The sequence below is a fragment of the Lasioglossum baleicum genome, chromosome 2 (assembly GCF_051020765.1).
Source record: "Lasioglossum baleicum chromosome 2, iyLasBale1, whole genome shotgun sequence".
Classification (NCBI taxonomy): Eukaryota; Metazoa; Arthropoda; class Insecta; order Hymenoptera; family Halictidae; genus Lasioglossum; species Lasioglossum baleicum.
This window is the reverse complement of record NC_134930.1, coordinates 14,258,458-14,281,525: the sequence shown is the minus strand read 5'-3', so window position 1 is coordinate 14,281,525 and position 23,068 is coordinate 14,258,458. Positions and strand designations below refer to the sequence as shown.

General features: G+C 39.1%; 1 protein-coding gene across 1 annotated transcript; it reads right to left on the bottom strand.

The window, feature by feature from the left end:
• Positions 1-2,960: 2,960 nt before the first annotated feature.
• LOC143216330 (A disintegrin and metalloproteinase with thrombospondin motifs 7) lies at positions 2,961-22,687 on the bottom strand. The gene is made up of 17 exons (XM_076439277.1): positions 22,588-22,687; positions 21,227-21,654; positions 19,383-19,548; positions 16,846-17,144; positions 15,333-15,457; positions 15,071-15,217; positions 14,848-14,994; positions 14,251-14,398; positions 14,011-14,097; positions 10,659-10,868; positions 9,843-10,076; positions 8,655-8,787; positions 7,540-7,670; positions 7,306-7,452; positions 5,652-5,770; positions 4,976-5,145; positions 2,961-4,032 (listed from the first exon to the last, which is right to left on the bottom strand). The coding sequence occupies exons 1-17, from the start codon at positions 22,685-22,687 to the stop codon at positions 3,452-3,454; spliced, it is 3,372 nt and encodes a 1,123-aa protein (XP_076295392.1). The 3' UTR covers positions 2,961-3,451.
• Between the last annotated feature and the right edge of the window lie 381 nt (positions 22,688-23,068).

The following is a 23,068-nucleotide window of genomic DNA, read 5'->3' as shown; positions in this document are numbered from 1 at the left end:
CAAAACAGCACAAATCGCTCTGCAAAACCGAGTAAAAAATCACGGACATTTCAGTACCGGTCAGTTAACATTTCACAGTGGATAATGTGTGTTAAAAGCTGTCCATTTGTTCGATCGAGCCGCTGAATGGCGAATAGTGTCACTCGTGGCTGTCCCCATCAGGTATGAAGCTGTTGAACAGTCGATCTATGTATCCATCTATTCGTCGATGGGGATTGGTTAATCAGGCTGCACACTCTGTGTATATTTAACAGCGAGAAAATACGAGCCGCTGACATCCACGGAAGATGTAGATGTTATCGCAGATGCTGTCAGGATCCGAAGGATCAGGAGTCCTGCGTTGGTTGCAGGAGATGGGACAAGGTCCTGAAGGGAACAACTGGGAAGGAGGAACGAAAGTGGAAAGTCCAGATTCTCCCCTGATTCTCTTTCCTTATCGAGAGCTCTGTCCTTAACGCCAACCAACGAGGTGTCTCACGAGCCTAATCTCGGATTAGACCCGAGGAACTTGCCGAGTTTCTCTTCCCTTTTGTTTTAGCTGTGTGGAAGGAGATTAACGCGTTAGCGAGGGGTAAGGTATGGACCCTTGGGTGGCAGTGATTGGGTCTGCTCTGACCCAGGAGGCTGATCAAAGAGGGGACATATTTGCTACACTTATATCTGTGGTTGTAAGGAAGAATGCCGCATGTCACATGTAATTTCACTTTCGAGATACAGCGTTCCCGCGATTGATGTGACTTTCGGGTATGCGGATGATGTGACTTTTTTATCCCCTTTAAATACAATAAATCAATCATTGTACAATACAATTTCTACATAAAGATATTGTTTGTTTCACTTTCGAGATACAGCGTTCCCGCGAATGATGTGACTTTCGGGTATGCGGATGATGTGACTTTTTTATCCCCTCTAAATACAATAAATCAATCATTGTACAATACAATTTCTACATAAAGATATTGTTTGTTTCACTTGCGAGATACAGCGTTCCCGCGATTGATGTGACTTTCGGGTATGCGGATGATGTGACTTTTTTATCCTCTTTAAATGCAATAAATCAATCATTGTACAATACAATTTCTACATAAAGATATTGTTTGTTTCACTTGCGAGATACAGTTTCCCCGCGATTGATGTGACTTTCGGGTATGCGGATGATGTGACTTTTTTATCCCCTCTAAATACAATAAATCAATCATTGTACAATACAATTTCTACGTAAAGATATTGTTTGTTTCACTTTCGAGATACACCGTTCCCGCGATTGATGTGACTTTCGGGTATGCGGATGATGTGACTTTTTTATCCCCTTTAAATGCAATAAATCAATCATTGTACAATACAATTTCTACATAAAGATATTGCTTGTCATTATATCTTATAATTATACTGGGTGCTTCTTTCTTTCGCACAGTAGTGTATAGTGTTAAACTTATAAAAGTTAAACCACAATGGAACAGTAAGACAGAAACATATATTCAGCGTTTAAAAAATATTCCGTGAACTTTAAAACTCCACAGTCTACTAAAAATGATAAAATATCGTTACCATAAAGCCATCAATTTCCCAGCAGAAAGTCGATTCGTATTTTTGTAATCTCACCAGGCAGACAAATAAAATTAGCCGGCTGATTGAACACTGAAAGCTAGCCGGCCACGTGTGATCGCGTGCTGATCGAGATTGAGCTGTTAGTAGTTAGTGGCGACACCGGCGCGGTGCAATTTCCAGCCAGACAAACCTAAATCCGGATCTTACTTCGCAACTGCGGTATACATTATGCTGTACGTATACTGTACGCATTGTATTATATATTCCGAACACCTGCCGCGCTCGGGGACACCGCCGGGATCCATTGGGAACTGGATGACTTTCGCGGAATGATTGATCGCGATGTTAAATCGGCAACACTGTCGGACGGTATCATAATTTCGTAATAAATTGCTGTACAAGCACCGACACACGTCAATTAAAAACTGGCGTGTACCGCGTTCACGTGTGGAAACGCGAGAGACTCGAGGGGAAACTCGCGCTCCTTTCTGCATTTCAAAATGCTCGAATAAAATAACACAGAGAAAGGGAGAACAAGAAAAATAGAAAGAACGAAAAAAAAAAAAATACAAAATGAGAAAAATACAGAATGAGGAAAAGAGAAAATGAGAAACACAATAAAGTTTCAAACTCACGAACGCTACAGCATATCATTCTTGTCCGAAGAACGAAACGTTGCTAGCGAGACTCGTGGAACGAACAGAATTTCAGTGTAATCAAAACGTGCACGTTTATTTGTTGTACACATTCGCAAAACTAAACGATAAACATTACTTGCGAAACATCGCATGGCCGGAACGTACACTGCCGACCATAATTGCGAGAACATGTACTGCTTTTGTAAAAAGAGAGCTAACATTATTATTCTGTATTATAAATTCCTCTGAACATTACAGTCAAACCTGTTTTTGTGCGGTCTTTTTTATGCGATTCTTTTTTGTGCGATTTGTTTTGTACGATTTTTATTATTATATGAATATCAGATTAGATCAGCAGGACATCTCGGAAGACATTATCGTTATCAAAAAAAGTGTTCCTACAAAAGTTGTTTGGTATGACAGGCTACATTACGTAGTATTAATTGTTTTCTTGTGGGTGGACTGGTGGAGGACATTTCAAGGTCACCTTGATTTTTTTTAATGAAATTTCCTCTCTTTTTTATACTACTGATCGATAGAGTATCAAATTCTGAGTATGAAAGTGTTGACCTTCATATGACCTAAACCTAATAGTTAACGAGATATTATCCAAAGAAGAAAGAAAATTGTTTCGATAATATCTCGTTAACTATTAGGTTTAGGACACATGAAGGTCAACACTTTTATACTCAGAATTTGATACTCTATCGATCTATGGTATAAAAAATAGAACATTCCATTTAAAAAATCAGGGTGATCTTGAAATGTCCTCCACCACTCCACCCACAAAAAAACAATTAATACTACGTAATGTAGCCCGTCATACCAAACAACTTTTGTAGGAACACTTTTTTGATAACGACAACGTCTTCCGAGATATCCTGCTGATCTCATTTCAGCAGGACACCCTGTATATGTATTGAATTATGTACATCTTGAAAATTTCTCGATGTTTAATATGAGAAATTAAAATTTTTTTAAAATGTTTCCACGTGTAATTTAATTATTTATTTTGTTTGGAAAGCACTTTCTCGCTATTTCGTAAAGCTTTGAAATATATTCTAAGTGAGACTTTTTTTATGCGGTCCCTCTCCACCGCACAAAAACAGGTTTGACTGTGTACAGTCTAAACGCAATCTAAAAAAACGTTAAATATCCAGTCTACTCGCGGACAACTTCAAACTTCTCGGAACCTTGCAACACAGAGATGATCAGATCTCTGTGTACAATTTCCAATGTAGCAAAAAATCTGAAAAGAGACTCTATTACTGATTCTCAGGATCGACGAGCCTAGCCAATCGATCATAAGTCAAACTCTCCTCCTTCGAAGACCGCGCAGTGTCATTGTATGGCATCATTTCCCGCAGCTTCTTGATGGCCTCCTTCCCACGATAAACCTTCTGCCGAGAAGTATCTAAGCTAACACCCACCATATCCCCAGCTTCATGATACGCTTGGTCAGACAAATTCTGTTGCAAACTCTCATCCAAGTACGGAGCTTCGGCGAGCACGAAGGAGTCCATGGGAGCAGTGTCTACGACGATTGAACCCGGTTCCGGCAAGGTTAAGTTCATTTGTGGACAAGTCCTCTTCGACTTGTCTTCCCTTAGAGCTGACCAGTCGCGAATGACTTGACGATAGTCAGAGGAATCGCTCAACTTGCTCATCTCGTGAGCTCCGCTTGGAAGGCCGTAGGATTTTTCGAGGTAGCGAGCTAGATTCAGGTCCACCATTGCATCGATTATCTTGGCACGTTTTTCCACTGGGATCGATCTGTGCTGTTTTTCGGCGGATTTCGGGATGTTGCGAACCCATTTGGCACAGGTTTTTCTGCACGGTCTGTCGCCTTTGAATCGATAATTAATTGGGTGATTAGTAGACTGCGGAACTGTAGCTTTAAAATAAAAATTGTCTGTATCGGTTACCAGACACTGGAGCTGCATAGACATTTACTTCTTTCTTTAATAATTTATGGAATTATAATATTACATTAGGAAAGTGAAAATTTCCGAAAATTAGCTTTCTACTGATTCTGTATTGTAACAATTGAATTTGCTATATTATGGAAGAATCTTTCTAGACTGTTCATAAATTCTGTTGTAATTGAAATTAACCATGATATGATCGAACAACTTAACCTCTTTGCACTCGGTTGTCCCCTCTGAGGCACCACTAAAAATTGCTGTACCATTATTCAAAATATTATCTACATTATTAAATATATCGGTATCTATTGAATTACTAAACATTTAGATATTGTATGAGGTATTATACCAATTTGATATCCATAAAATTTCAAAAAAATCATAGGGAACGGAAATATTCTACGCCCCCTCGACCCGGTCACGCGTCTAGCTCCGAGTGCAAAGGGTTGAAATTGTGCAAACACAGTATCATAGTAGACGAATAAACAGTTAACGCACGATTATATTTTAAAATGGCGAAATATCTTTTCATCACTACCCGAATGCTTTCATGACCACATATAAATTCTCTCTTCCTATGAAGAAACAATTAAATACAAAATTAATTCTAGTGAAAATGTCCTACAATCTATGAACCATAAAAACCGAAGAAGTTGCAATCATTGTGAAGAAAATAATAGGGCAGTACAACCATTGTTTCAGTAGGAGTCAATTAGACATCGCTGCCAAGTTCTATCGTTAAAGGCTGCAAAGACTCTGCGAACGCTTTGAATACAGGCGTTGATAGAGAGGGGTAGACAAAGCGTGGAGCCGAGAGGTAAAAGCGAGGAGGGAAACAATATTCTGATATTCTGATATTCTCACCAACGCATTCGTCTTGTTGCTTTGGCACGCGTCCCTTGCACGCGTCAAAGTTTGCCTGCACGTCGTCCTCGCCTTTACGGGCAGCCGGCTTTACACACTGTACTTTGCGACGCTTCAAGCCCGTCTTACCGCCGCAGGCACTGCACCTGCTCCATTGACTCACTCGCCACCTTCGCATGCACAATGCGCAGACAATTACGTGTCGAAAACCGATTCAACTCGGGATTAAGGAAACTCGAGACGGTGCGAATCAATGTACAAACGCTTTTGTCAAACAAACTTCGAAATTAGTTTCCAGTGAATTATGAATGTTCACGGAAAACTGTTACTGCTTAGTCACTTCACCGAAGTGTCTATTAATTAGTGACTTTTCCTATCAGAGTTCAAATGATTTGATTTTTATGCAAAATAAAGAAATTGTCTGCTTTATTTAAGAAAGCAGAAGCTAAATGAAAAGGTCATTCTTCGCTCAATAATTAAAGAATGTAATAATAATATCTTCTAATATTTCTACTGTTTTAAATTGCAACTACTTATTTCTCTAATAAAAATACATAAAACTCACTGATGATTAAATTGAAGTAGAAAAATAGAAAAAAATTTTACAGTTCCAAAAAGTGGTAGGAAACTAGTTAGCAATAATTTTGAAATGAAAATGTAGAATGATTTTACTTACTTAGCAGGACAAGGATGGGCATTACACACTCTGCTCTTCGGTTCCGGTTTAGGTATGCTGTCGCAAAAGCTCGCCGTGACTTTACCACCTTTCTGCTCGATGCACGTCGGGTCCGCTGTCTATAGTTATCCAAGAGAAGCTCTGATTACGATTATTTATACGGTCTCGCTTCCTGCCATTCGTCGTTTGCAAACTCGACTTTATGTAGCATCGAGAAATATTTCTCAATGAAACACGCGTATCCTCGTGCGGTGTCGCTTGTCCTCTGATTTAGTGTGCTGGACGCACGCGAACGGGAACCCGAAAGTGTCAAAGGGAAATAAATCCTCGGGCAAACGTCTAATTGAGCCGGTTGATTTATGGTTGATGACGCATTGAACCGGAAACGAGAATAAACGCGACGAAGAAGCTACTTGTTGCAGTCCTTTCAATTGTTCGAGCGACCGATCGAAAAGTGTTTGTTTTTACCACGTTTTTATTAGCTCGCTTTCTTGTTTGTCTGTCTGTCTGTCTGTTCGGTACAAATTTTGCAATTGATTTTAAATTAACTTCCCGATGAGCTAGAGACTTGAAATTTTAAACATAGCTCAGAACTGGATGACAATGCAATATTTAAAATAAATATTTTAAAAAGCCTATGCGTTTAGGAGATATAAACTAGTGCTTTTCTATAGTTGTGAGATTAAATGTATAGAAAGTGATCGAGATTATTTTAGAGAGAAGAGTGTCCTTGGCTTGTTTGAAATTAATCGGCAAGTTCAAGAAGGAAGGGCCTGTGAATTTGTTAACGATTGCAGAACGACTCGGTTGACGTCCGATGGCTTTGGGAGTGTGTTCCTGGGGGAGGTCGTTCATTCATCGGATTTGGGAAAAAAACTTTAAAAAACAAAATTAAACCGACTTCGAAAAAACGCACTAAAAAGTATAAAAAAGTGTGAAATGAAAAAAAACTTTTTAAGAAGAAAAAACGCACTAAAAAGTATCAAATAATTTCCATTTAATTTATGTGAATACACACGAACTTAATGCAATACAATCTTTTCAGAGGCGGTGCAAATATATTATTTAAATATAAATATATTAGTATTTAGAAGAATTTAAGGATTTTCGCAATTTCCGGTGTCGAAAATTTTCAATTTTGCGCCGCCTCCGAAAAGATTGTATTGTATTTAAGTTCGTGTGTATTCACATAAATTAAATGGAAATTATTTTATACTTTTTAGTGCGTTTTTTCTTCTTAAAAAGTTTGTTCTTTATTTCACACTTTTTTATACTTCTTAGTGCGTTTTTTCGAAGTCGATTTAATTTTTTTTTTAAATTATCGAGGTCGCGACGACGTCGCGTCGTTACTGTTCCTAATGTCTAACGTTCAGCGGAGTTCACAACGGTATCACCACCCTACATTTTCGCAAATAAAATCGTAATTAATAAAAAAATGTAAAATTTGTTTTCACGGGACCACCCCGGGAACATACTCTACAAGATGCAAAAGGTTTCGTTTCGATTGGTCCATCCATCTCAGCGTAATCGGTGAACATACATAGAAAAACAAAAAAGCGAAAAAAAAGGCACATACAGATCGAATTGAGTAACCTCCTCCTTTTTCGAAGTCGGTTAATTATGACGATATTAGTTGGATAATAGTAGAATTTACCATTGTGCCGCCACCGCATCTCGCGTCGCAGATCGTCCACTCTGTGAAGTCCCACAGGTATTTCGGTGTGTACGAGGGGTTCGACGACAGCACGTAGTACGACCAATACACGAGGAAGCGGTTAAATGACCGCCCGTGAAACTCTACCTGGAAGCACAACGATCGCGTTTATTACTTGCACGACATTCTTATCAGCTAGTCTCTACTAAAAGAAAGCTAACAGTATACACTTACTTCGACCACAATGTCTTGTGAAATAGCACTTTTAATGTTAATTTCCTCCTTCGTGGGCTCAGGATGCGTATAAATCAGCATCGCGTCCGCGCACTCATAATCGCCGCTCGGATATTCATAACTACGATAAAAGAATCATGGAAAAGCGTAACGCGTGTCATCCGAACGCAATGGAAAGCATAACGTCGCAGGTAAACGTTTCATCGCGCAACATTCTTTTACGATCTGAACGATAATCATGGGGATAGCTACGTTGGAGGGTTGATACAAGGTCTCTGTCCTTTTGTCGAAGGTAACACCGATATGATGTTCTGGTTCGGAATTATTTCCGCAATGGTAATGCTGCGGGCGTTTTTCGGAATTCTCACTAACTCCATGCGAGCTGTAACAATCGATATTATTTATTTAAGTATTATTAGACTGCAGACCTTTATGGGAGTAGACTCTTTCTCCAGGATTCCAAGGGTGCGGGGTTCGCCTTCTCAATTCTCGATAATAAAAACACGGGGTTTTTCACTAGACAAAAACGCTGGATAAAAGATCGATCTTGGGCGCTATCGGCCTCAAAAGTCCTATTTTTTCGTTTACGAGGCGTAATTTGCATTATTCGGCAGCATATAGCTATGAAAGTAGCTACAGGCGCAGTTGTATGCTTCCGAATAATGCAAATCACGCTGCCAAATAATCCAATTACGCCTCGTAAACGGAAAAATTATGCGAATCCCGCAACGTTGCAATCCTGGAAAAAGGAGTCTACCCCGTTCTGCAAAATAAAAATGGTTTCAGTATGTAGTGAGAAATAGAGAGAAAGTAGGATAAAAATAAATTTCTTATTTCGATGTACTTTCAATAATTTCAACTAATCAAATATAAATAAACAGAATTTTCGAACTCGTCTAATGCAATAAGCGAAATAAGAATTGTCTCACTCCATTGTAAGAAATAGAAATTAAATGTACTCCTTTCGTTAATAATTCTAACAAATCAGAAATGACAAAGATATTTTTTCATTCAAGTAATGCTCTCGCATTTTCGTTTCGATTTTAACCATTCTTGTTATAAATGCATCAAATCCGCAGTATAATTATTCTAAATTGATAGATGGAGGAACATACTTGATAGTTTGGACGTCGGCAAGGTTTTATTTGCATATCCCTCGATTTTCGTGCATTTGGTGCCGTCTCCTTTGCAGATGCCACATACGTCAGTCACTGCTGTGCCGCCTATCTTCCAGTCGCAGCTCACTTTCTGGAAAAATTGTAACTCATCTCTGATTTCTACACGACGAATCAAACAAAAGTTTAAAAACAACGTTCCGGTCAGGCCTGACAGGCTCCGGGAGTCGATGACGTAGAATCGACTACCCCCACAACACAGAGTTGGGCAAAAATCAACTAATAATTAAAAAATGACTAATAGTCTGATTGATTGTTAGTCAAAACTTATAACAAACGTTAGTTAAAACTTTTTGATTAGTTAGTCATAACTTAGTCGCAGCTCTACGTAATTGTTAGTCATTGCTTATTAGTTATGATAATCATTAGTTAGTTTAAATGAACAGTCATCAATCTTTAGTCATCAGTCACTATTGTGCGATTAATATACATTAATATGTATACTTAAACTATTTCGGAATTTGCAGTGACCAAACGTGTCGTAATCTGTATTTTATATGTTTATAAACTAATAGGATATCTTTTTCGTTATTATTATGTATTATTTTAACTTATAACCATTTTTAGTCATTTAGTAATTAGTCATAGTGAAATTCTGATTGCGTATTTAGTCATTAGTTATGCCATTATAGTCGGTATTCAATATTCATCCTTAATAAAAATTTAATCATTAGTTATGCCATTATAGTCAGTATTCAATATCCATCCTCAATAAAAATTTAGTCTTTATTCATTAGTCATTACGCTCAAATACTTCATGTAGTCATTACTCATAGCCACGCTCAAGTATTTACTTAGTCATTAATTATTAGTCATTATTGTAGAGCTTATGAAGTTATTAATCAATAATCATAATTGTGACTAGCGTTTGCCCAACTCTGCCGCACAGCTCCGGACATGACCGGACAGGACTCGCGCTGGCCGACCGGGTGGGGATAGTCGACTCTACGTATACTTTTACATTACGTTTGAGAAAGAACACCGCACTAATCATATGGAAAATCTATCCCGGTAAAATCAGTTGGATGTTGTAGCTTATGATCTACTGAACAAAAGATGTAATGGGCACAAAGTTCAATAATGGACAGTTATCGAGTTATAATCAGTCAAACATGACAAATTGTTCACCTTGCAGACGCCATTGATGCACATGTCGTTCGTTCCGGGTCTGCAAGGTGTCGTGTCGTTCGCACGTTCCATTAGAACCATTTTCGCGTTCTTCTCATTGACGCAGAGCAAGTAGCAAGGGTTCTTAACTTCGAAGAGTGGCTTCCAAGTGTGAAAATCATTGTCCAATATCTTTTTTTTGTCGAAACTCGAGCACAGCAACGCTCGGAGGGGCGGTTTCTTCGGGTCGCACGGCTGCGAAACCACAAAATCCCCGAAATTATGCGAGAACTATAAAACAGAGCAGCAAACGAGGGAAAAGATCCTTTTGTTCTTAATTAATTCCACAAACGGAATTCCTTCTCGCCAGCCCAGGAAGAAAACAACTTAAATCCTCTTTCGAAATTACAAGGGAAATAGCAAGTCGAAGTACTGGAACGCGAATTTTTACGAAAAGTGAAAAATAATTTTCGATCAAACACAAAGTCAAACAGGGAACCTGGGAAACTGTTCAGAGACAATGTTACAACATTGTTAATAATATTTGTTTATAACTAATCAAACAGTTGCTTTTTATAGATCTATCCGGGACTAGGAAAAGGAATGTTGACGTACGTAAGTCAAGGTACATTCTAGGACTTGTAAAAAATAATAATTCTCTTTAATAGATGGTCCTTCCATTCAGGGAGATTTGCAACACCTTGAACCTACAATTATACTCGTGTAAGCAATTTGGCCAATGAAGCAAATGGTTCAGAGACTATGAAAAGCGAATCAAGAAGAGAGAACAAAAGGGGTAAAGGAAATAATAAGCGGCACACTGAGGGATGATCGCACTTGAGTGTTGCAAATTTTTATCCTCCTTCTTTCTCCGAGGCAGTATCTGCCCCCGTTCGCCGGTATTGGTTTGTTGCATTCCCGCTCGGAAAAATGGAGGCCACCGCCGCAAGTTCGGCTGCAAGCACCCATGGCACCCCATTCGCTCCATCCACCATGCACCGCCTTCGGTCGGACCCCCATTTCCACGCATTCCTTGTGGATGCACCACTGAATACATAAACACATTCTTTGCTAGCATTATCCGGTTTCTGCGATATGTCGGGTCTACATACCTCGCGGACCTTATTTTGCGTGTCGCGTAATTCCACCCGAAAAGAATTCGGCTACTCATAATTTGTTTATCGGTTTCGATTTCAAATTGAAGCTACGTTGAACGAATGGTTTCTATTCCTTTTAAATATCATTTAATCATGTTCAAAGGTTCCTAACGTCACGGCAAAAGATACCATCATATTCAGGAGAGTCTACAAGCAGCAGGCATGTCAAGCCCGACCAAAAACTTTGAAACTGTTGATGACAATTCATAATAGGTTTTACACTCCAAATTCACCCTTTTGCAAGTCAATTTCACCTTTCTGTAAATCAATTTCACCATTTTGCAAGTCAATTTCACCCTTCTGCAAATCAATTTCACCCCTCTGCAAAGTAATTTTACCCTTTTGTAAAACAAATTGAATTTTTTACAAATAAAGTATTTTTAAGTAAGTTTTTGTAAAAAAAATCAGATCAAATCTAAATTAATCGTTGACTTGCAGAAGGGTGAATTTAGAGTGCAAAACCTGCAAAACTGGAATTAATCGAAATACAGTATGATTCTCCATATTGAAACAAAAATATATGGATGTTGTGATTCCACATTTCTGTTTACAATTATTTATCTGTCGACCGATTTTCCGATATGTTATCTGTAATTAGGCGTATTTCAGCTATGTTCGGTAGCAGAACCACTATTTTCAACGTTAAAAAATAATAAAACTGCGGAAAGGTCAAGATAAACAGACCAGCGTGTACAATCAATTTCAAAAATAATTACAGTTCAACAAATTTGACCAGATTTAGAAAATATGATTAACTGAAAAACATTGCCAAGTTTCTCCGAAACAAGAATGAAATAGTTTTATTCAAATAAACTTAAAAAAGAACAACTTTTGTACGTATGTTATTTTGTATGTGTAACAGCAATGTTAATAAAAAAAAATGTGTTCCCTTTTTATTTCAAGTCTGCTGTTTTCAATTGCGGCCCTCGAATTAATGTATAATATTTAATGAGGCCCTTGGTGGTAAAAGAGTTTGACATGCCTGGTCTACAGAATATTTCTACGTAAAAATCGTTCGCCCATTACAACTAGAGCAGGAAAAAATTTGAAAATTAGACTATCCTCTGAAATTTTTCAAGAACTGAGAGAATGATGGAGAGAAGTCTAGATTCAGCGCACCTCAACAAGATCTTGCGATCCATACAAAAATTCCCTATTTTTTTTCTCCCTCTCTCTTTCTCTCTCTCTCTCTCTCTCTCTGTCTCACTGAGTTGCGAGAAGCGTTTTACGTTCGCGTTACACTCGTGTGTGTGTGTGTATGTGTGTATCTCGGAAATTTTAAATTATTCCATGTCGCTTAGCCTCCCCCGCGTTTCATCCTGCGGCCGCAATCTCCCGCAAAGGAAACCGTGACAAAGCAGCCGCATGGAAATGCATGTACGATTTCCCAGCGGCTGCTGCTCCACGGACACGCGAATTCGCGAATCGCGTTGTTTCGCGAGCTAGAATAGAGAAGAATCGAGGGGAGAAGCGCGAATACCATCTTGCGAAGGATAGAAACACATTAAGCACGACACACGCAAAAGTAAGGGGGCGCTATCAGACTGCGGATTTTATACATTTTTGCGGAAATGAGCAGCTGCACTGTCGAAACCGTTCGAAGATAGAACAAAATAAAGGATGACTGAGAACTGTCTCTATGCACAGGCTGTTTCCGATATACTTACAACTGGTAAATAAATCGAAAAAATACTCCCTCTGTCCCATAATAATAGTAGCAAGTGAATATTTAAACGGGAATAATTGGCGAATGCAGCTGTAAGTTATGTTGTAGAGCAAAATTGCGAAACCTTCGATCAAAACCAATGTTTCATGACATCTGTCATTTGTTTCGACACATCTTTCAATTTTCAGGTTAACCTGATTATTACAAATTGTAACTATTTTTCTAATTTCATCCGCTGATCGAAATCAATTGTTTTATTTCAGTCGAATATCAAGCCATCGTAAAAGTAAGATGAAACAAAAACAAATGATGCTGGAAGCAATGAAGAACGATGGCTCCAATAATTTTAAGCTCACGCATCTATATGCAAAATCAAAATCGAAAGCAAAGCTTCGCAGCCAAGGGATCCTTCCTCCAATATTAAAATGCAGTAACGAGATTATTGAAAAATCCAGAAATTATCTGAACACTCAAAATAACAAAATTAGGAGTAATATTTTTAATTTATTGTTTAATGTCTATCATGTCAACCTACGTTTATTTTCTTTTGCTACTATTATATTATGGGACAAATTAAATTCATCAACTGCTACTATACTATTATTATGGGACAGAGAGAGTAATATTGGGTTGGGGAACAAGTTCTTCGGCAAAGTGTTGTACATCAATCGAAAGAGCTCTCTCTGCTCTACAAAACTGTGATAATCGTTGTTATGGATAATTTAATTTTTTATTATTTTTCAGGCTTAGAAATGGAATATCCAGGAGGCGAAAATCAACATTTTCGACACCTGCTTTTCTTCGCTTTTCATCGAGGTCAAAAAGAATTAGCGGAAAAAATGAACTCCGATCATAATCATTGCGACCATTCTCAACTATCTTCATTCGATGGGATTTGTCGAAAAATTGAGAGCTTGGGTACCTCACGAGCTTACCGAAAACAACAAAGAAAATCGCCTTCTAATTGTTTCTCAACATGTGTCGAAAATGTTGATTTTTGCCACCCGGATATTCCATTTTTAATTGTAAGCCTGAAAATAATGAAAAATTAAATTATTCAAAACAACGATTACCACTGTTTTGTAGAGCAGAAAGAGCTCTTTCGATTGATGTGCAACACTTTGTCAAAGAACAAAAACATCGTTGTAGAATTTAAAAAAAACCATAAAACGCTACGAACTTATTCCCCAACCCAATACATAGAAATAAATCGGAATGTATGAAGATATGAAAATGACTAAAAATATAAGGAGAAGTTCTGGGTGTTTTCTGCTTCTTGCAACGGATGCAGACAATCTTTGTTTTGCATAATAAACCGCAGCCTGTATGCATATGATCGATGTTGCATGATCTTTATGTATCGAACCTTGTTCTCACCGCATTTCGTCCCGTCGTATAGCGGAAACTGTCTTGTTCTGCATGTGCCGTTTATGTTGCACCATAGCTTCTCGCACTGGCCTAGCTGAAACAAGATTTCCCAGATAGGCAAGATTTCGAAAAATCCTTTGAGATATGTTAAAATTCTGTCGATCGGTGTGATGCTTATGACCGGGGGTGTACAACGTGGGACTAAAATTAAATTTGACAAAACAATTTTGAATTATACTCCATAGGTTTTGCATTGATCCGCGTCAGGAGCCATTGTTTTGCATTGGTAATCAGCGTCATACATAGCACCGGGCAGCATGTTCGGGAATTTGAAGTTCTCCGGTGGGTTTCTTGGACTGTTGCTCAGGCAGTCGCCTAATCCCTTACTGAAAAATGTCCATGCAAAAAGTGTAAAGTCTCAACTTCCGCACAGATTTAACACTGGGTTTGCAGGACACTAACACTGACTATTATTTTACATAATTTTAGGAAAATAACGAGAACGTGTTTACGCAAATTTTTAGCCATTTTAGTCAGAAATTAATTTGTCGAATTATATTTCTCGTAGATGCAGCGTTACAATATTATTATCGTTAAAAATATTAGAACACGTCAAACTTTGCCCCGTGTACCAAGCGTCAAATCTTTCCATTCGAATGTTAGACTGCGGATTTTTATGCAAGAATAGTTTATTCTCTTAATAATTTTAATAAGCTGGAAAAGTACAATATATTTGAATTCTTTAAATGATTTATATTTTTGGTATAAATGTATAAAATCCACAGTCTAGCGATTACATTCAGGCCGATCGGATCAGTTTAGAAATATCTCTAACCTGAAGAGCTGGGTCATGAAATATCTGCTACAATTGGACCATCGGATGGTAAAAGGGAAAACATATGGAGACATGACGAAGCAACTTCCGTCCTCGTCCTTGTGAATGCAAAAGCCTGGTTTTCCAGAGTCATGGGAGCAGCCCAACCTGGAAAAATCGTCGAAAATGGGGATTCGATTTTCACCAATGAAATACACGAAATTATTTATCAATGAGAACATACATGTGGCCAAGTTCGTGAGCGATCGTGATTCCAAGAGTCAGCCCGTTGTCTTCGTTAATACATCCTGCCTTATTCTTTTTACAGACGTCACTCACATACGCCAGACCAAGCAGATTGCAATCTTCCTCTTCGTCACAAAGGTCGTACCTGAGACATATGTGCAAAAAGATATTTTTCCAGAAATTCCGAGAACTCGAAAATAACTGAGCTAGAAAGGACAGCGAGAAATGCGAAGGATCTCTGAAACACATGATATTGCAACCTGGTCACCAGGACGGCCGCGTCAAAGTGATTAGGATGATTCTCGTCGGCAGGCTTCAGCTTCTCCACCCACCGCGTGAAATTTATCAGCACTGGTTGGGCCTCGGGAGTAATGTGCAAATCTATCTACTGGAAGAACGTGTTTGTAAATCGACGACGCTATGCATTAATAATTTGAGGCTTTGTAAAATTTTGTATTCAATTTGTTTGGGGATTAGGGTAAGGTTGCTTAAGTCGTACCAGTGCCTAAGTCGTACCAATTGAATTTTGAATACATCGGCAACCAAATATACATCTGAGTCAACCAAGTTGCTTTAGTAAAGTTTACGTATTATTGTCTGCCATAAACCAGCCTCATTATAAATCCTGTCATCAAGTAAGTTTATTTCAATTTTCTTATAACTTTCTGCATATGTTTGGTAGTTAATCTTGCAAGTAAATTATTCATAAAATTATGCTCCTTATTAAATATAAATTCAGTAGAATTTACATAATCGTTTGGACGAAACGAAATCGTATTAGTTTTATTCAATATATTAGGTTATGTTTACTTTTTAAATTTAACTTGTGCCGTGCCTTAAGTCGTACCCATATGAGATTCCTAAGTCGTACCACCTCGTCAGTCGAAATAACGTCAACGCAGAATAAAGAAAACATAGAAAATGCGGCAAATAAAAGAAACGCAGTAATTAATAACAAGGAATTGGCATTAAAAATTAAAAAGAAGAAAAGCGATTGGATCTGTTTTATTTGCGGAGAAGATCGGGAGGAAAACATGATTCAATGCTTGAAATGCAGATCATGAGTGCACGATGTATGCGCTGGAGTTGACAAAAGAACAAAGAAATATGTATGTGATGTTTGTACTAACTGAATACCTATGTGTCATGTAAACAGATTAATGAAAAATACGTTTTAATTATTATTGTTGCTTAATTGAATTCTAAGGTACGACTTAGGCTATAGGTGGCACGACTTAGGAAACCGGTTACTTTAGTCGTACCGATGTAAGTTTTTAAGGATTTAGTTTATTTTCCGTGAAAACATATAGATTTTCTAATTTCGTTATACTAAATAACAACAATATTAACACAAGTTTTGAATAGCACATTTAATTTCTATTTATTTGATAAATCCTAAGTTTTATGCGGTTTTTACGGGGTACGACTTGAGCAACCTTACCCTGCATTTCATTTGATCCTAGTAGAGGTGTGCGAGATCCGGGAATTCCCGAAACCCGATGCTTTCTCGTGAATTTTTTCGGGATTTCTGATACTGTTGTACTGTACGGAATAAACGGTTTTCGGGAAACATTCTAAGGAATCCCGAAAGCTTCAGGATACCCTCCCGATCCAGAACATCGTTCCCGTTCCCGTCCCGTCCCGGTTTCGCACACCCCTAAATCCTAGGGCTACGAATGTAATTCGTGCGTTTAACAATAAGACAAGAATAGAAGAAAGAAAAATATGGAAGGAGAGATAATTAAGGGTAAATTCTCCGGGTTCTTGCATTACCTCCTCCTTCTCCTTCTCTAAATAAATCATGCGGACGACGATCACGTCTATTTGATTGCCAGTGCTCACGTCGTGGTAATAGTCCGACACCATGTTCATAATTGTCAACAGGTACTGCTCGTAGTTGGTGTTGTTGTGAAAATCGAGGAACTGCCTGTCGGCGACCAGTCCGATAGTGAGGTACCGATGTATGCTATGAGTCATGCCTAACGGGATTGTTTCTCTCTTCTCTGGCTTCTCTGTCAAACGTTGTTTCTCGCGATCTGCCAATGCTTCCGCCCACGCTGCCTCCCAGTTATCTGTCGTCCATTGTCATAATTAGACTGCAGATCTTTCGGTAGAATAAGAATTTTCTTTCTGAATTATAACTAACTAAAGGGTGTTTTTTTTTTTTTGCTTAGATAGAACTTTCGATGGGGATAACCGTCAATACAAGCTGTCTCTCTGACTGCTCTTGTTGATATTTATGTTCAGTATAGTCTGGCAAATCATCATGAATAGACTCACGGTTGAACAACGCTTCCAAATTATCCAAATTTACTTTGAAAATCAGTTGTCGATTCGCGCAATTTATAGACGACTTAGTTAACGGGTTTGTTAATAAGCAAAATTGTCGCATATGGAGTGAGACCAATCCACAATAGACCCTGCAGACTCCATTACATCCAGAAAAATGCACCGTTTGGTGCGGTTTACACGCTGGTAGCATCATTGGACCGTATTTCTCCAAAAATGAGGCCGAAATTCGCGTTACAGTCAATGGAGATCGTTGCCGCACCATGACAATGATTTTTTGTTTGAAAATATGGATGACATTGATTCGGATGAAATGTGATTTCAACAGTATGGCGCTACGTGCCATACGGCGACGGCAACCATCGACTTATGGAAATCAAAATTGGGCGATAAGTTGATTTCGAGAAATGGACCTTCAATTGGCCTCCAAGGTCGAGCGATTTTACACCTCTCGATTATTTCCTGTGGGGTCACGTGAAGTTACTGTGGTTTATGCTGATTTATACCAGCAACAATTGACGTCATGGAGGCCAATATTATTCGTGTTATTTGCGACATACGGTCAGCGGTGCTCGAAAAAGTGGCCCAAAATTGGACGTCCAGAATGCGCTTCGTCAAGAACAGCCGCGGTGGCCATATGCCCGAAATCATTTTCATATGTTAATGCCATGTATTGATCTTTGGAATGAATAAAACAATTTGATTAAAATGAAATTTTGTGTGTTATTTTTTACGATTTCAAGTTCTATCGGGCTTAAAAAAACACCCTTTATTGTATACTGGGTGTCTCAGCTGAAGGATGCCACCTAAATATCTCCTTTATCTCTAATGGCTCAAAAATTATTTATGGCATTATTTAAATGGTATCGAACGAGGAATATCATAGAAGAACAATTTATTTGGTCCGGTTATTTTTTCATAGTTTTTTCAAGGTTATCGTTATATTTTTATCGGGAAAACTGTTTTTTATTCCTTTTTATAGCGGTTGAAAAATACATTTAAATATGCTTAAGTCATTAACAAGATGGAAAAAAATAAGTTTTCCCGATAAAAAATAACGATGACCTAGAAAATACTATGAAAAAATAACCGGACAACAAAATTGTTCTTCTATGATATTCCTCCTTCGATACCATTTCAATTATGCCAAAAATATTTTTTTGTGCCATTAAAAATAAAGGAGATATTTAATTGGCCTCCTTCTCAGCTGAGACACCCTGTATAGTGAAATAGGGTCTAGCCGGATCATGGTAATCGAAAATGCCCTTCAGCGAATTTTCACCGGAAATGGCTCGTCCGATAGCCTACTAATTGTAAGACAGAACTCTCTTCTACCAAGTTTCAGCCCTTTATCTAAGGATAGTTTAAGTATAGTCTAAGGATAGTTACGTGGAGCAAATGGAAACTCAGTTTTTGCCCCACTTATTGAAAGGTCCTGTAATTTGTCACGTATATATTTGTAGAATGCCTTAAATAAATACAGGTCTGTTACTTTGAATTTCGACGGAGCCAGAGCAGTGCCCCGCAGGGCAATCTCTATCCATGTCTGCCCCAGTTCGTCTATACCATCGCGAATGATAGAGACGACTAATTGCGAACTGTTCTAATTATTTCAATCGATTGGCCGAGCCATTTACTCTCGAGTTCAATGGTTGTGAAAGGTTAGAGCACTCTAACGAGGAAATAACTCCACTTGGAATCAATTCTTGTTTCCATTTTGCTTACAGAAGAAGAAGAAGAAGAAGAAAAGAAATCAGAAACAGGTTACAACAACAACAACAATAATAATAATAATAATAATTCATTAGCCTCTTCTTCTGCAGCATCGAGTTCAATTTGTGATGAAGGCTCAAGACAGATCTTTAAATTTGTGTGTGTAGTGGACAATAATAACTAGACTGCGGATTTTTATGCAAAATAAAAACTGTTCTTGCAGAAACGCATGAATTGCGCAGTCTGTTAGTAACGATAATAAAAGAGCTTTGTATAAGAGTTAAGATAAAAACGGTGATTCCTCTAACCGCTGACTCCGCAAGCTGGCTTCAGCTTGTGTCCACCTTTCTCGTAGACTTCGTGGGGCACACTGCGTTCGTAGACGATGTGAACATGACGACCATCCGACTCTGGTTCAGATTCGCTCACAGGCTCGATGTAGTACCGGCCGTGATCGGTTTGCACGTAGCCGACCTGCACGTGATGCGCATGCATTTACCTTCTGCTTCGCATTAATCAATGTTATTGTAAAGAAGATATCGGAGGGGGCTAGCGAAAGAACGCAATCATCGAGCCAGCACTCTGTTTGCTCTACTCGATCCAATATACATTTACGTTAGAACTGTGATAAACGATTTAGAGCGGTGACGAAGGCAACACGCGGAAACATTAGATGAAGACAGAAATTCTTTCCAAGAGCCTTCGAACACGCAGTCATGCTTGAACTATTTTTCAGTGCAAAAATTTCGAATTTCTTGGCTTCACCGTACACGAGTTAGACACGTTGTTGCTAATCCGGAGGTGAATCCCTGCCAAAATTCGTGGAATCACGTAATTACGGCGTAGGCCCGTTAAAATTACAATCGAACGATCCCAATTACAGAGATCGGTAATCGGCGTAACATTTCTCCCGGCTAGAACCAACAGCATAATTCAAAACGAGTCCGCGGGGCGTCTACTCTCCTTGAATCGAATACAAACAAGCCGAGCCTCGGATAATTTCCAGGAAATTCTGGTGGTGGTTCACGAACTCAACGAGCATTGTAGGTATGTACGCAGATCTCTGCGCATCGGGTAGCAGCGATGATATTCGCCGGAAAATTTACCGATCCGATAACGCGATACAAGGCAATTCGATCCGTTACGGTTGCAGAGGCGCTCGTCGGGTCGCGTTACTGTTTCAATCGAGGATACACTTAACACTGGATCCACCTGGCGGTTCGAAACAACGTGTTTTGAGGACCTTATTTTGCGGTTCGTGCTAGTGGCGCTTTGAGGGATCCCAATCAACTATTTTGGGCTTCCGAGATTGCGATTGGCTACCCTTCGGGGACGAATGTGTCCCTGTTTCCGGTAGGGGGAATGGCTATCCTCGAATTGTATCAAACAGTATCAGATTCAATTTTGTTCTCATACAATATCAAATGTAATATTGTCCTCAAACTACAGTACAGTCACGATTCTTGTGAAACAGCCTCTGTTCTGCACGGACAATTATGGCATACCGACATTATATTTTTTTATGACCGCGTCTACCACGCCGAGAGTTCAAACGAATGCCGAATGTAGAGAAGGAGCGTGGCCGAAGCGTATCGGTGTGAACCACTACTAATCGAATGTACAAAAACTTCTTCATTTTTCATTATTTTTTTATGGGACTATCGGCAACATATTTCTGGCATTTTTCTGATTAAAATGACACCAAGCACGATGTAATTTCAATTGTATTTAGTGGTTTAATCGACGATGAAAGTTTCGGGCGCAAGGAAGGACAGCGAACACGCGGGCCTTTGAACTGTGCCCGCGACGGCGACTCTCCGCGTCTCTTTCTTTTCCATACGCTGTACTTCCTTGCACCCGCAACTTTCATCGTCGATCGAACTACTAAATACAGATGAAATTACATCGTGTTTGGTGTGATTTTAATCAGAAAAATGCCAGAAATAAATTACTGGAAGTCCCATAAAAAAATAATGAAAAATAAATAAAAGTGGGTAGGCACCTGACAACTATCGCGTATGCGGTCGTTGACAAATATCACGGCTTTACTGTACTATTCCCAAGTCAGAACATGAATTGCACCTAAAACTAGCATGAACATGGAAACACAGCAACAATTCTGATAACAATTGTATTGAATCAGGGTACGAACCACGCCATCGCACAATGAAAGAGCGGCCTTAGATCTCTCATGTCCCCTGACGAATCCTCTGTAATGACACTGGTCATCCGAGACTCGTTTGAACCGAATCGCTTCGTTTGGGTTCGTTCTGAGGCCGGCTCCCCTCGTCTCGATCACCATGTCCGGCGAGATGAAATCGTGGTATGGGTCCAACTCCACATGGTGCTCTTGGCCCTTGAAAGGTAGTACCAGGTGCAACTTATCTTCCCGAGAATCCTCCTTCCCTTCCTCAGCCGATCGTTTCTTTCTTGCGGAGAGCTCTGTCCGGTCGTAGAAATTCGGCAGCGTATACGTGGAGAAGCTGCCATCCTCGAAGACTCTTCTCGGTATCAGGAACTCCGGCTCGTGGATGTCTCTCGTGTACCTGTGATGGCCACCGGAGAAACAGAACTTTGATTAAAGAACCGGAGAACTTGCTCCGAAAGCTGCGGCGAATTTCGAAAGGGGATGATACTTCGAGGAGGTGGTCGATGCGGACGGTGCTGTATACAAGGGTTGCGATTGTGTGTTTTGGGGGAGAGTCTGCGGTCTGATGACTTGTTCTTAGTTGGTCTGCGCCTCTAGTTTCTTTTAATTAATTCTGTTCGTGTTAGATTGCGGATTTTTAATTAATTTTAATAAATTCGAAATAACAGTCAGATGTTCTTAAACTCTTTCAATCTTTCCGCTGTTTGATATTTAGCCAAGTTATAATCTTGTTATTTTAGTTCAATTTAACACTAAACCTACCACTTCCAGATTTTTTATTTTACAGTTATCGAAATAATGAAAATAATTTCATAAGGAATGGTTGTATGTATAGATATCTTTAGTAGAGCACGTATTACAATAGGAGCAGCAAAATGTCTAAATAAAATCAATCTTGTAATTTTTATAAGGGAACATGTGTACCAGTTACTTTTAAGTCTCGGTAGGTTTAGTGTTAAGGGGGTAGACTCGTTTCTAGGATTGCAGGGGTGCGGGATGCGCCTTCTCATTTCTCGATAATGCAAAGATGGGTCAATAGTCAAAAGCGCTAGATAAAAGATCAATGTAGGCCACAATTGTCTTCAAAAGTCCTATTTTGACGTTTACGAGACGTAATTTGTATTATTCGGCAACATGTAGCTGTCGCAGCTTTATTCTTCCGAATAATGCAAATTACGCTGCCGAATAACATAATATTTCTTAACAATATGACAAAGATGCTGGAAGTTCTTCGTCCACGGAGTCCGACGATGCAAGATCAATGTAAAATGTAAAATGCTCGGACGAAGGACGCGTCGAAAACTGAGGGATTTCGCGGGAAAAGAGACCTGCAACTGTATCAGCCCGCGAATGAACTTACCTACCATGGTATACGTTTCCGGCGCCACGATATTTCTCGATCAGGTCGCCGTCCGTGATCACGAGAACGCAGAAGAACGTCAGAAATGCTTGGAATCCGTTCATGACAGACTAGTTTTTCATGCGTCGCCCCCTGAAATCGGCCGACAGCTCCGAACAACGAAATTCGAGCGCAATTGTTTCCACGAGCAATCGCATCGAGCCATTCCATCAAATCCGCAGTCGATCAACAACATTACTCATACGAGACAGCTTCTGTACGAATTACGAGCCAAAGAGGAATTTCATTCGTAACGAATTTAATCGAATGAATGTAGCACGTCGTTACTCTTAAACCCTTTTCATTTTTGTATAATACTTTATTCAATTTTTAAAATGTTTTTACTGTTCTGGATTTGATTTGAGCCACCTTTGTGATAAACGCATACAATGCGCAGTCGTATTATAAATACATTCAATCTACTAATAGCACTGCAAACAAAAAGC

Coding starts and splice junctions, on each gene's coding strand:
- LOC143216330 (XM_076439277.1), bottom strand. CDS start 22,687: ATGAACGGATTCCAAGCATTTCTGACGTTCTTCTGCGTTCTCGTGATC. Junction 19,549..21,226: donor TTTCATTGTGCGATGGCGTG/GTTCGTACCCTG, acceptor CATCACGTGCAG/GTCGGCTACGTGCAAACCGA. Junction 7,453..7,539: donor CACAAGACATTGTGGTCGAA/GTAAGTGTATAC, acceptor TTGTGCTTCCAG/GTAGAGTTTCACGGGCGGTC.